At 47.7% G+C, this 14,976-nt stretch overlaps 1 protein-coding gene across 1 annotated transcript in view; it reads right to left on the bottom strand.

Annotated features, from left to right (window-relative positions):
* Window positions 1-14,976, bottom strand: part of MYH9 (myosin heavy chain 9) — a 234,002-nt gene that overhangs the window by 41,121 nt on the left and 177,905 nt on the right. The window contains exons 31-32 of the mRNA XM_069737169.1: window positions 6,460-6,708; window positions 4,310-4,522 (exon numbers count right to left, since the gene is read on the bottom strand). Coding sequence (XP_069593270.1) covers window positions 4,310-4,522; window positions 6,460-6,708 — 462 coding nt within the window. The remainder of the gene's footprint in view (window positions 1-4,309; window positions 4,523-6,459; window positions 6,709-14,976) is intronic.

The following is a 14,976-nucleotide window of genomic DNA, read 5'->3' as shown; positions in this document are numbered from 1 at the left end:
TGTTTAGTTTTCCCCATTCTTTTCCTTGCCTAAAATAAACGGAGAAGAGGGGACCCCAATTATACTAGTGAACTTTCACGAAGATCACTTACCCATCTTGCCCAGCCACAGGTACCGGTTCTGGAGGAGGTGTAGGATCCTGTATAAGATCCGTAGGTGGTGGTGTCGGCTGGTTTCCAACACTGGAGCCTTTGCTATGCTGTGTGGAATGGCTGCTGGACCGAGTTTTGCGAGTGTCGGCAAAGGACCTCTTCCTTTGCACATCCGGCTTGTGCTGGGGCTGCCGCTTTGGCTGTAGTGGCTGTGGCGGCTGGTTGCTGTCCTCCATGGCTTGGACGGCATGCACCAATGAATTGCGCTTCCCACCTCGTTTAAAAACCTGGCGCCAATACCAGCCTCCTCCTCCATGGCTGCGTCACCAGGAAAGCGCTGATACTCCATTTACGCCATTAGATCCGGGGCAGCGGCCATCTTGGTGCACCCTAAGCACACCGTGTGCATGCGCCCGCTCCGAATCCGGAAGTGCCCATTCTGGTGCGGTATTCCTGGCGTCCGGGTCCCTGAAGCCCCTACCTCCTATCTGGAGTGGCGGCTCCGCTTCCACCCCGCGCATTCTGCAGGCCCATCGGTTCCAGCATCAGACACCGCACCAGCCGTGATAAGGGCCTCCCTGCTGCCATAACCCGACTGGCCAGCTCCGGGTTATTCATATCTTCAGGTGCCGATCCTAGAAGGTTCCCAGTCAGGGGCAGGAAACCAAACTGATGGAGAGAGGTACCGCCCTTTTATCATATAGGTTTCCTGTCCCTGAAGGGCAGATCCCCTCTCTCTGGTGGTGCTGTCATGGGGGACTGAGAAATATGTCTTATATTCTATGTCTTCAAAGTAGCCACCTTTTGCTTTGATGACCGCTTGGCACACTCTTGATGAGCTTCAAGAGGTAGTCACCCGGAATGGTCTTCCAACAATCTTGAAGTAGTTGCCAGAGATGCTTAGCACTTGTTGGCCCTTTTGCCTTCACTCTGCGGTCCAGCTCACCCCAAACCATCTCGATTGGGTTCAGGTCTGGTGACTGGAGGCCAGGTCATCTGGCGTAGCACCTCATAACTCTCCTTGGTCAAATAGCCCTTACACAGCCTGGAGGTGTGTTTGGGGTCATTGTCCTGTTGAAAAATAAATGATGGTCCAACTAAATGCAAACCGGATGGAATAGCATGCTGCAGCAAGATGCTGTGGTAGCCATGCTGGTTAAGCATGCCTTCAATTTTGAATAAATCCCCAACAGTGTCACCAGCAAAGCACCCCCACATTCTCCTCCTCCATGCTTCACGGTGGGAGCCAGGCATGTAGAGTCCATCCGTTCACCTTTTCTGCGCCACACAAAGACACGGTAGTTGGAACAAAAGATCTCAAGTTTGGACTCATCAGACAAAAGCACAGATTTCCACTGGTCTAATGTCCATTCTTTATGTTCTTTAGCCAAACAAGTCTCCTCTTAACAGTTGTTGTAGAAATGTGTCTGCTGCTAGAACGCAGTGTGGCATTGACCTGGTCTCTAATCTGAGTTGCTGTTTTCCCTTCGATTTCTGAGGCCGGAGACTCGGATAATCCTGAGAAGCAGAGGTGACTCTTGGTCTTCCTTTCCCGGGGCGGTCCTCATGTAAGCCAGTTTTTTGTAGCGCTTGATCGTGTCCCCAAGTGCAGTGGCAAAAAATTTCAAAGTTTTCCAAATTTTTCGGACTGACTGAACTTCATTTCTTAAAGTAATGATGGCCACTCGTGTTTCTTTACTTAGAATTTGTATTATGGCAAGAAAAAAGCAGCTAACAGTCTATTCAGTAGGACTATCAGCTGTGTATCCACCAGACTTCTGCACAACACAACTGATGGACCCAATGCCATTTATAAGGTAAGAAATCCCACTTATTAAACCTGACAGGGCACACCTCTGAAGTGAAAACCATTCCCGGTGACTAACTTGAAGCTCGCCAAGAGAATGCCAAGAGTGTGCAAAGCAGTCATCAAAGCAAAAGGTGGCTACTTTGAAGAACCTAGAACAGGGGTGTTAAACTGCATTCCTCGAGGTCCGCAAACCTTGCGTGTTTTCAAGATTTCCTTAGCTTTGCACAAGGTGCTGTAATCATATGTGTAGGTGATTAAATTATCACCTGTGCAGTACAAGGAAATCCTGAAAATATGACCTGTTTGCAGCCCTTGAGGATTGCATTTTGACACCTTTGACCTAGAATATAGGACACCTTTTCAGTTGTTTCACACTTTTTTGTTAAAGGGAACCTGTCACCCCGAAAATCGTCGGTGAGGTAAGCCCACCGGCATCAGGGGCTTATCTGCAGCATTCTGTAATGCTGTAGATAAGCCCCCGATGTTACCTGAAAAAGGAGAAAAAGACGTTATATTATACTCACCCAGGGGCGGTCCCGCTGCTGGTCAGGTCGGATGGGTGTCTCCGGTCCGCTGCGGCGCCTCACATCTTCATTACAAGACGTCCTCTTCTGATCTTCAGCCACGGCTCCGGCGCAGGCGTACTTTGCTCTGCCCTGTTGAGGGCAGAGGATAGTACTGCAGTGCGCAGGCGCCGGAAAGGTCAGAGGCCCGGCGCCTGCGCACTGCAGTACTTTGTCTGCCCTCAACAGGGCAGAGCAAAGTACGCCTGCGCCGGAGCCGTGGCTGAAGATCAGAAGAGGACGTCTTGTAATGAAGATGTGAGGCGCCGCAGCGGACCAGAGACGCCCGTTTGACCTGACCAGCAGCGGGACCGCCCCTGGGTGAGTATATATAACGTCTTTTTCTCCTCTTTCAGGTAACATCAGGGGCTTATCTACAGAATTACAGAATGCTGTAGATAAGCCCCTGATGCCGGTGGGCTTACCTCACCCGCGAATTTTGGGGTGACAGGTTCCCTTTAAGTATATAATTCCACATGTGTTAATTCATAGTTTTGATGCCAGTGTAAATGTACAATTTTCAGTCATGAAAATACAGGAAAATCTTTAAATGAGAAGGTGTCCAAATGTTTGGTCTGTATTGTATAATTATACATATATACATACACACACACTAGATGGCGGCCCGATTCTAACGCATCGGGTATTCTAGAATATGTATGTATATAGGACAGACACGTAGTATATAGCACAGACACGTAGTATATAGCACAGACACGTAGTATATAGCACAGACACGTAGTATATAGCACAGACACGTAGTATATAGCACAGACACGTAGTATATAGCACAGACACGTAGTATATAGCACAGACACGTAGTATATAGCACAGACACGTAGTATATAGCACAGACACGTAGTATATAGCACAGACACGTAGTATATAGCACAGACACGTAGTATATAGCACAGACACGTAGTATATAGCACAGACACGTAGTATATAGCACAGACACGTAGTATATAGCACAGACACGTAGTATATAGCACAGACACGTAGTATATAGCACAGACACGTAGTATATAGCACAGACACGTAGTATATAGCACAGACACGTAGTATATAGCACAGACACGTAGTATATAGCACAGACACGTAGTATATAGCACAGACACGTAGTATATAGCACAGACACGTAGTATATAGCACAGACACGTAGTATATAGCACAGACACGTAGTATATAGCACAGACACGTAGTATATAGCACAGACACGTAGTATATAGCACAGACACGTAGTATATAGCACAGCCCATATAGTATATAGCAGAGATGTAGTATGTAACACAGCCCACGCAGTATCTAACAGCCAACATAGTATATGGCAATGTGGGCACCATTTCCCTGTTAAAAAAGAAAATTTAAATAAAAAATGGTTATATACTCACTCTCCGTCGGCCCCCCGGATCCAGGCAAGGCATTTATCGATGCTCCTCGCGACGCTCCGGTCCCAAGAGTGCATTGCGGTCTCGCGAGATGATGACGTAGGGGAGTATGGAGCGGGCACTGACGGCTGGGGAGTAGGGAGGGACTAATTCTCGGCCGGACTGTGTCCTTCGCTGATAGGCCACGACCAATCAGTGAAACGGGATATATATACACACACACACACACACACTAGAGGTTTTACATTATATACACTTCAGCCGAGACACAAAATGCTCCGCTGTGCTGTTACAACAGACCTTGAATTATCTATTATCTATTGTGAAGTTACAGCAGAGCAGCGAGTGGTAGCCGGGTGGTCTTAGATGCCATTTCTGCTTTTAGTGATAAAAAAGTTGTGCAAAACACCACATGCCAACACCTCACACAATGCATAATCAGAGTTGCAAACTTACACTCTTTCCAACATCATCCTTGGAGCTAACCAGGTCCTCCATCTCTGTGCGCAGCTGCTTGTTGTGCCTTTCTAACTCAGCCTTTAATTCTAGGGCCTCTTCCAAGGAACGTGCCAAAGAGAGAGCTTTGGTCTCCTTTTCACGAGCCTCTGCTTCAGCACGGTCACGTTCTTCTGCATATTTAGCCGAAATGGTCTTCTCTTCACCAAGTAACTGAGATCAATCAAAAAATAAAGAAAATTAAGAAGTGCAGCACATGCATTTTTAATTTCACTGAATTGCTGTTCTCCTGTTCACTCTGTTATTACTACTCTGGAAATAATTTGATCTTATTCATGTGTGGGTTTACAATATCATCTCTACGCTGACGACACGCAGATCTACCTATCTGGACCCGACCTCACTTCCTTACTGACCAAAATCCCACAATGTCTGTCTGCTATTTCATCCTTCTTTTCTGCTTGTTTTATAAAACTGAACATGGACAAAACAGAATTCATCATCTCTCCCCCACCTCACTCTACCCCTCCACCTGACCTATCCATCAATGTCAATGGCTGCTCACTTTCCTGGGTCCCGCACGCTCGGTGCCTCAGGGTGATCCTTGACTCTACCCTCTCTTTCAAGCCACATATCCAAGCCCTTGCCTCCTCTTGCCGATTTCAACTCAAAAACATTTCCCGGATCCGTACATTCTTTGACCACGAAACCACAAAAACACTAGTACATTCCCTTATCTCCCGCCTCGACTACTGCAACCTCCTACTCTCTAGCCTCCCCTCTAGCACCACTCCAATCCATCCTAAACTTTGCTGCCCAACTAATCCACCTGTCTCCCCGTTACTCCCCAGCCTCTCCTCTCTGCCAGGCCCTTCACTGGCTTCCTCTTGCAAGAGGCTACAGTTCAAAACACTAACAATGACATACAAAGCCATTCACAATCTGACTCCTCCATACATATGTGACATGGTCTCCCGTTACCTACCTTCACGCAACCTTCGATCATCTCATGATCTCCTTCTCTACACCTCTTTCATCTCTTCCTCCCACACCCGCATCCAAGACTTCTCCCGTGCTTCCCCTATACTCTGGAACTCTCTACCCCAACACATCAGGCTCTCACCTACCACAGAATCCTTCAAAAGGAACCTGAAGACCCACCTCTTCCGACAAGCCTACAACCTGCAGTGATCCCCAGTCTACTGAACCGCCACATGACCAGCTCTACCCTCACCTAGTGTATCCTCACCCATCCCCTGCAGACTGAGCCCTCGTGGGCAGGGTCCTCTCTCCTCCTGTATTTGTGTGTGCGCGCCTTGTTTTACTCATGCTTATTGTACTTGTCTATATTTGCCCCATTCACATGTAAAGCGCCATGGAATACATGGCGCTATAAAAATGAATAATAATAAAATAATGTGTATGGCAGGAGGGGTGCCAATTGGAAAGCACATTATGCATCACTTGCACATTAACAACTCCTTAACTCCTTGTTGCGGCAAAAAAAAAAAAAAAGTTAAAGGGAGCCAGTCATGTAAAATAATGCCATTTGTTAGCAGATATGGGGTTAATCTGTAGGTTAATCGCTTCTGATACTGTGCAGCGCCAGCACTGAGATTCCCGCAGGATGAGATGAACGAACAGTGTTCGGCTTCCAGTCAGGGGCAGCGCAGTCACTGTTTGTCACCGCTCTGTGTACAGAGACAGATGCCTGTAACCATGCCCCAGGCACTGAATGACAGCCGGCCCCAATTCCGAGCTGCTGTCAGTCAGTGCCAGGGTCGCGGTTACAGCTACTGCGCTCAATTCACAAAGCCATGACTGAAAACAGTGACCCCCGACTGGAAGCCAAATACCGACGTGGGTGAAAAGTTCATCTCATCCCAGTAGCACAGTTCAATGCCAGAGTCACATGGTGTCAGAATGCCATTAACCTGCAGATTAACCCCATATCTGTAGGTTAATTGCGTTATTTTATATAACAGGTTTCCTTTAAAATGTTCTTTGGCTTTGATACCCGCATACACAAACTAGCAAGGTCAGTTGAGCCAAACACTGAACCTTCGCACAAGTGACCATCTGCGTAGGTGAAGAATGATGCAGAGATGCAACTCAGCTAAAATCAAGTTATTTCCAATTGCTTTTATTACCTGATCAAACTTTTTCTGCTTCTTCTCCAAGTTTGACACAATCTGGCGTTGGTGATCAAGATCCACACTAATATCTTCTAGCTCCTGCTGAAGTCTAGTTTTTGTCTTCTCGAGTTTGTCATAAGCAGCTGCTTTCTCTTCAAACTGTTGATTTGCACCTTCTAATTCTTTCTGCAATTTTTTCTTTACTTCTTCAATAGAGTCCAATGACCCAATACTATCCTCCATTTTCTTTTTCATATCCGTCATCTAAAACACAATTACTGACATTTACAAATGAAATTTATACAATAGTACGGTAAATTGCACAAGAATTTAGGAACATAATCTTTTCGACACTTTAAAAAAAGAATTATGCCAAAATTTCACAAGAAATCAATTTTCTTCAAAAAAAAAAAAAAAAAAACATTTTGAACTGGCATACAGAATATTTGTACCTCATGTCGAATGTGGCTCACTGTTCGTGTATCTACCTTTCATACTATAGGTTTGAGTTTTAACACTGAAAAGCCAAGAGCAAGAATTACCGTATATAAGCCAACCCGAACATAAGCCGAGGACCCCAATTTTACCACAAAAAACAGGTAAAACTTATTGACCCAAGAATAAGCCTGGTATGCCCGGTCCCATCATCTCCACCCTGGTATGCCCAGTCCCCTCTTCATCCTGGTATGCATTGCCCCCTTCAGAAAATTAAATTTTTTTTTTCTTTTTTTTACTTCCCCTTTCTGCATCTTGTTCCAATACCAGCAGCTGATTTGTGCTTGTAAGCAGTGCATGACAATGACATGTCCTGCTTACAAGCAGAGGACACCTGCCGGAATACTCCCTGCTCTCCACACCGGGACTAGAGTAGAGAGCAGCGAATATTCATTGCTCTTTGATAGCAGAACAGTGTTAGCCGCAGCCTTCCTGCAGCGGCCGGGCAATCACGCATGCCCGCTACTAAAGGTAATTAATATACACCGCTTTCCACGCTCATGGGAGTGGAGACCAGTGACTATTAAAAATTTCTCCTTAGCAGCAGGCACAGGTGTTAGCCGCCGCAGCACCCGGCTCCTGCCTCCTGTGACCTGCTGCTCCACAGCACCTCAGTCTAGTGGGACCCTCACTCAAGTGTAAGACGAGGGGGGCTTTCTCAGAATAAAAAAAAAATGTGCTGAAAAACTCTGCTTGTACTCGAATATACATAGTACATTCTTTACCACAGAAGCTCTGGATCTGAACATCATGTCTTCCTCTGATATATTTCTGAAAAATTACCTTTATCAATACATTTGGATTCTTCACGTTAAATTGAAAAGACTATGGCAGCATTACAGGACACTAGCCTGGATTTAAAGGGAACCTGTCACCCCCAAAATCGAAGGTGAGCTAAGCCCAACGGCATTCTGTAATGCTGTAGATAAGCCCCTGATGTATCCTGAAAGATGAGAAAAAGAGGTTAGATTATACTCACCCTGGGGCGGTCCCGCTGCAGTTCTGGTCTGATGGGCATCGTGGTCCGGGGCCTCCCATCTTCTTATGATGACGTCCTCTTCTTGTCTTCACTCTGCGGCTCTGGCGCAGGCGTACTTTGTCTGCCCGGGAAAGGTCAGAGAGGCCCGGTGCCTGCGCACTGCAGTACTTTGCTCTGCCCTCAATAGCGCCGGAGCGTTAAGACAAGAGGACGTCATCGTAAGAAGATGCGAGGCCCCAGACAAGACCGCGCCGCCCCTGGGTGAGTATAATTAACCTTTTTCTACTCTTTCAGGTAACATCGGGGGTTTATCTATAGCAATACAGAATGCTGTAGATAAGTCCCTGATGCCGGTGGGCTTAGCTCACCTTCGATTTTGGGGGTGACAGGTTCCCTTTAAAGCTTTAACAGAATTCTAGATTAAAAAGCTTTGAAAATTTGCCAAGTTTTTGTGCATCACTAGGTTGAGCAAAAATCTTGCTACTTGGCATTATTTTCACACAACTCCGACAAAGACAGCTGGGGTGGGACAGTGTTGAGGCAACCAATCACTTGTCAAATTCATGACAAGTGGCTATGTCCACTATGCAACAAATCTTACTCCGCTCCCCAACTTGAGTAAGATCAAGGCAAAGCACACATTGAGGTGCTTATAACTTTCCACCTTGCCTGATTCATGAATGGAATCTGTCATGTGAAAAAACACATTTAACCCGCAGATATGAGGTTAATTTGCAGGTTAGTGTTCTGAGTGCTGTTGCACTGAAAGTCTAGCTGCTTGTAGGAAATTAGTCATTAGTTCAACCGGTAATAGGTTTTCCAGGAGTCCCTCATGACAGCACCATCAGGAGGTTGCCCTTTATATCCTTGATAGGGACAGGAACACACAACAACCCTCAGTGATTTTGTCAAGTACCACACCAGGATGGATGCAACTATTTTATTCAATTTCCTTCTACATACATTACCTTCACATAGCAGATAGTAATTTTAAGGGAAGGAATGTAATGGGTGCTGTCATGAGGGACTCCTGGAAAATCTATTACTGGTAGCATTAATAAAATACCTACTTTCCATGACGTGCCTCCTGACAGCACCATTAGGAGCATACCAGATGATACATTCAGGGAGGGACCACTGCTTGGAGAACCTTTCTTCCGAAGGCAAGTTTTGGGTTTGATAAATAGTACAGTTTATAGTGTCTGCAAAAAATGGTATGTTCTGTCCATGTTGCAGCTTAGCAGATTTGGCCCACTGAGGCCCCTGCTCGCTCTGCCCATGATGTATCTACTGCCCTAGTAGAATGAGCTCTGATGTTGTCCAGATGACACTTTCCTTCTGATGAATAGGTCAGGTTGATCACGGACCTAACCCATCTTGCTAGTTTTGCTTTGATGTCTTTTTTCCAATATGTTTTTTTCCCGCAAACCGTATGAACAGATTGGGATCTATTCACCAGTCTTTTGTGGTTTCCATGTACTCGAGGACTACTCTTGACATCTAGGGAATGAAATGTCTATTTGACTATTCTAAATGGTCCTAACAAAAGGAAGGCAAGACTACCTCTCTTGGCACATATAGAAAGTTGTAACTACTTTTGATATGAACGCCGATTCTAGTCTGAGGATAATGCAGTAGTCTAGAATCCATAGGCATGGATTTTTTTATGGAAATGCCGATCCGTTTGGCTGTCACTATGGCCACAGGAAGGCAGTTTTTAGGGAGAGGGGCTCGTATGGTTGTTTGCAGAAACCATTCAGGAGTATATTTATATCCCAAGGTGGAACATAGGTTTTAACAGTGGGTCTCATTCTACTTGTGGCTTTAATGAATCTCCATCCAAGGATGCCCTGCTAGCAGATCATCCATGAAGGCACACAAAGCTGATATTTGCACTTTTAAAGTGCTAGGTCTCAGGCCTTTATCTAATCTTGCCTGTTGAAACTAAAGGTACCGTTACACTAAACGACTTACCAACGATCACGACTAGCGATACGACCTGGCCGTGATCGTTGGTAAGGCTTCTTTCACACTAGCGACGGAATCTCCCCGTCGCAATGCGTCGGGGAGAGATTCCGACGCTACCGTTTGCTGCATTGCACAATGGAGGCAGCGGATGCATTTTTCCGGCGCATCTGCTGCCCCATTGTAAGGTGCGGGGAGGTGGGGGCGGAGTTCCGGCCGCGCATGCGCGGTCGGAAAAAGAGGTCCGTCGGGAGAAAAAAACGTTACATGTAGGTTTTTTTTCTCCCGACGGTCCGCCAAAGCACGACGCATTCGTCGCAAGACGGATGCGAAGTGTGCAAATCCGTCGCAAATGCGTCGTCAATAGAAGTGTATGGGGAAAAAACGCATCCTGCAAGCACTTTTGCAGGATGCGTTTTTTCTGCAAAACGACGCATTGTGACGGATTTAAAAAAACGCTAGTGTGAAAGTAGTTTAAGTCGTTGTGTGGTCGCTGGGGAGCTGTCACACAGACAGCTCTCCAGCGACCAACGATCCGGGCAAAGACTTCGGCATCGTTGAAACTGTCTTCAACGATGCTGAAGTCCCCAGGTAACCAGGGTAAACATCGGGTTACTAAGTGCAGGGCCGCGCTTAGTAACCCGATATTTACCCTGGTTACCATTGTAAAAGTTTAAAAAAAATAAAAAAAACAGTACATACTTACATTCCGATGTGTCACGTCCCCCGGAGTCAGCTACCCACACTGACAGTGCCGGCCGTAAAGCAGAGCCAGAGCACAGCGGTGACGTCACCGCTGTGCTCTGCTTTCCGGCCGGCGCTCACAGTCCGTGCAGGGAAGCGGACGCCGGGGGACATGACAGACATCAGAAAGTAAGTATGTACTGTTTTTTTTTTTTTTTTTTTTTTAACTTTTACAATGGTAACCAGGGTAAATATCGGGTTACCAAGCGCGGCCCTGCGCTTAGTAACCCAATGTTTACCCTGGCTACAAGGGAACACATCGCTGGATCGGCGTCACACACGCCGATCCAGCGATGACAGCGGGTGATCAGCGACCAAAAAAAAGGTCCTGATCATTCCCCACGACCAACGATCTCCCAGCAGGGGCCTGATCGTTGGTCGCTGTCACACAAAGATATCGTTAGTGGGATCGTTGCTACGTCACAAAAAAACGTGACGTTGCAACGATATCGTTATGTGTGAAGGTACCTTTAAGGTACCGTCACACTCAGCAACTTTGCAACGAGAACGACAACAATCTGTGACGTTGCAGCGTCCTGGATAGCGATCTCGCTGTGTTTGACACGCAGCAGCGATCTGGATCCCGCTGTTATATCGCTGGCCGTCGCTAGAAGTCCAGAACTTTACTTGGTCGTTAGATCGGCGTGTATCGTCATGTTTGACATCAAAAGCAACGACGACAGCAACGTTTTAACATTGAGCGAGAACGATGAGAGTCGCTGTTACGTCACTGGATCGCTCCTGCATCGTTCTGGAGTTGCTGTGTGACGTCTCTACAGCGACCTTACAGCGACGCTCCAGCGATCTAGTTGAGGTCGGATTGTTGTCTATATCGCTGCAGTGTCGCTTAGTGTAACGGTACCTTAACATTCTGGGGCTATTAGAACTAGAGATTTCTACCATTGCCTCAGATTACTGTGCACAAAATTTTCTCCAGATGTGTGCATACTGCTGATGTTACTGGTTTCCTACTTTTTTGTACAGTTGATATGACTGAATCAGAGAGACCTTTAGATTTCAAAATCTGCCTTTCAGGATCCATGCAGAATGCAGACAATTGTAGGAGTTTCACACTGGGATAGTGTATTGACCCTTGGAACAGTAGATTGTGCCTTTCTGGAAGGATGATGGGATCTTCTATGGACAGCATTCTCAGCAAGGGAAACCAGCTACTCCTGGGCCAAAATGTTAATATATGACATTTATCTTTGCTTGATCCTCCTGTATTTTTCTTAGCACTGCTGGAAATAGGGGCAAGAGATGGAAAGCATACGCTAAGTCCATATCCCATTTCTGGGATAAGGTGTCTACCCCCATTGGTCAGTCTTTTTGATTGAGGGAAAGTTATTTTGCAGTTTTTGCATTTTTCCTTGTGACGAACAGGTCCAACTGGGGACTACCCCATTTAAAGTACTATGTGATGGAATGGGAGCTGACCTGGGAAGAATTTAGACTGTTAAACTGTTTTCTGGCTGACAGTGACACCTTCAGATGTATCGCTGTCTCCGATGGCACCAATTCCCCTGCCCATAGGAAACGCATCTCATAGGCTTCAGCCAGTCTGGGATAAAGCCAGCAGATTGGGTTGCCTTGGTCCCCCCATGATGTCTGAGGAAGGCTATTGTGATATTGTCAGACAGGAATCTGATGTGTTGGTTCTTTAGATTTGACAGACATCTTTTTAGCGTCTCCCAGACCGCCTAAAGCTCGTGGTTCAATGACCTGGAAAGTCTGATTCCTGCTAGGTACCAATTGTTTACATGGGCCCCCCAGCCACAGCTGCTTGCATCTGTGGTAACTGTTACGAAAGAGGACAGCTTCCACATAATCCCTCTTTTCAGGCCAGTCGTGGAAGTCCCATCAGGCGAATGACTCCTTTGCTTTTACAAACATTGTTATTTTCTTGTCTAGTCCATTTATCTTTTTGTTTCAGGTTATCAGAATCTGACATTGTAGTTGTCATTAGTGGAATGCACTCCACCGAACCCCTAGAAAATATGCAGTCATTAGTACAAGAATCCTGTTTGATTGAAACGTGTGGTTTTTCTTCTGAAAGCTAGAACTACCGTATATACGCAAGTATAAGCCGAGGCACCTAATTTTGCCACGGAAAACTGGGTATGCATTCTCTCCTCCTCTCTGTCCTGCTATGTGTGGCTCCCACCCTGCCATGTGTAGCTCCCGCCCTGCCATGTGTAGCTCCCGCCCTGCCATGTGTAGCTCCCGCCCTGCCATGTGTAGCTCCCGCCCTGCCATGTGTAGCTCCCGCCCTGCCATGTGTAGCTCCCGCCCTGCCATGTGTAGCTCCCGCCCTGCCATGTGTAGCTCCCGCCCTGCCATGTGTAGCTCCCGCCCTGCCATGTGTAGCTCCCGCCCTGCCATGTGTAGCTCCCGCCCTGCCATGTGTAGCTCCCGCCCTGCCATGTGTAGCTCCCGCCCTGCCATGTGTAGCTCCCGCCCTGCCATGTGTAGCTCCCGCCCTGCCATGTGTAGCTCCCGCCCTGCCATGTGTAGCTCCCGCCCTGCCATGTGTAGCTCCCGCCCTGCCATGTGTAGCTCCCGCCCTGCCATGTGTAGCTCCCGCCCTGCCATGTGTAGCTCCCGCCCTGCCATGTGTAGCTCCCGCCCTGCCATGTGTAGCTCCCGCCCTGCCATGTGTAGCTCCCGCCCTGCCATGTGTAGCTCCCGCCCGTCCTGTCCTGCTATGTGCAGCTCCTGCCCGTCCTGTTTTGCTATGTGCAGCTCCTGCCCGTCCTGTCCTGCTATGTGTAGCTCCTGCCCGTCCTGTCCTGCTATGTGTAGCTCCCGCCCTGCTATGTGTAGCTCCCGCCCGTCCTGTCCTGCTATGTGCAGCTCCTGCCCGTCCTGTTTTGCTATGTGCAGCTCCTGCCCGTCCTGCTATGTGTAGCTCCTGCCCTGCTATGTGTGTGTGTGGCTCCCCATGTTGTATGCATGGCTCACCGGCTCCCCCCGTCCCATTGTTGTATGCATGGCTCACTCCTCCCCCCCGTTGCTGCATCTCCGTTGTCCCAGCGCGGCAGCTCTCCTGTGCTGAGCGTTAACGTGGTACCGCTCATTAAGGTAATGAATATGCGCTCCACGCCAATGTGAGTGGAGATGCATGCATATTAATTACATTAATGAGTGGTACCACGTGACCACTCTGCACAGGAAGAGCTGCCGACGACGGGATGGAGATGCAGTGACGGCGCGAAGAGGGCGAGTATGAAGTCTTCTGTTAGCCAGCTCCTGCCACTGCTCCCCCCCTCCGGCTTTCTGAACACCGACTGTCTAAGCCGAGGGGGGAGTTTTCGTCACAAAAAAAAATGTGCTGAAACTCTCTGCTTATACATGAGTATATACAGTATGTTTGAGCTTCTCTTGCTTTTTTTCTCTGGTAAGAAGGACAGCTGCTGTTCGGAGTCCAGGAGGGTTTCTATCAAGATTTTATTTGTCTTCCTGGCAAAAGATGTGATTTTTTCCAGTTTTTAATCCATTGCAAGTTCTTTAAAAACCAAGATTATTGATGTTAAACTGGCTTTTAATTGCTGGGGTGACTCTGCAATTAACAGGAATGTAGTAACATTTATTAAGGTTGAAGGAAGACTAAAGGCCCCGTCACACATAGCGAGATCGCTGCTGAGTCACAAGTTTTGTGACGCAACAGCGATCTCAGTAGCGATCTCGCTATGTGTGACACGTACCAGCGATCAGGCCCCTGCTGTGAGATCGCTGGTCGTGTCGGAATGGCCTGGGCCATTTTTTGATCGTTGAGGTCCCGCTGACATCGCTCAATCGGCGTGTGTGACGCCGATTCAGCGATGTCTTCGCTGGTAACCAGGGTAAACATCGGGTAACTAAGCGCAGGGCCGCGCTTAGTAACCCGATGTTTACCCTGGTTACCATCGTTAAAGTAAAAAAAACAAACGCTACATACTTACCTACCGCTGTCTGTCCCCGGCGCTGGGCTTCTCTGCTCTGGCTGTGAGCGCCGGTCAGCCAGAAAGCAGAGCGGTGACGTCACCGCTCTGCTTTCCGGCCGCTGTGCTCACAGCCAGACCAGAGAAGCAGAGCGCCGAGGACAGACAGCGGTAGGTAAGTATGTAGCGTTTGTTTTTTTTACTTTAACGATGGCAACCAGGGTAAACATCGGGTTACTAAGCGCGGCCCTGCGCTTAGTTACCCGATGTTTACCCTGGTTACCGGGGACCTCGGGATCGTTGGTCGCTGGAGAGCTGTGTGTGACAGCTCTCCAGCGACCAAACAGCGACGCTGCAGCGATCCGGATCGTTGTCGGTATCGCTGCAGCGTCGCTATGTGTGATGGGGCCTTTAGTCCATCTAGTTCAA

This window comes from Ranitomeya imitator, chromosome 8 (assembly GCF_032444005.1).
Source record: "Ranitomeya imitator isolate aRanImi1 chromosome 8, aRanImi1.pri, whole genome shotgun sequence".
Classification (NCBI taxonomy): Eukaryota; Metazoa; Chordata; class Amphibia; order Anura; family Dendrobatidae; genus Ranitomeya; species Ranitomeya imitator.
Note: the sequence above shows the minus strand (reverse complement) of the source record. Positions and strands in the feature narration are given on the sequence as shown.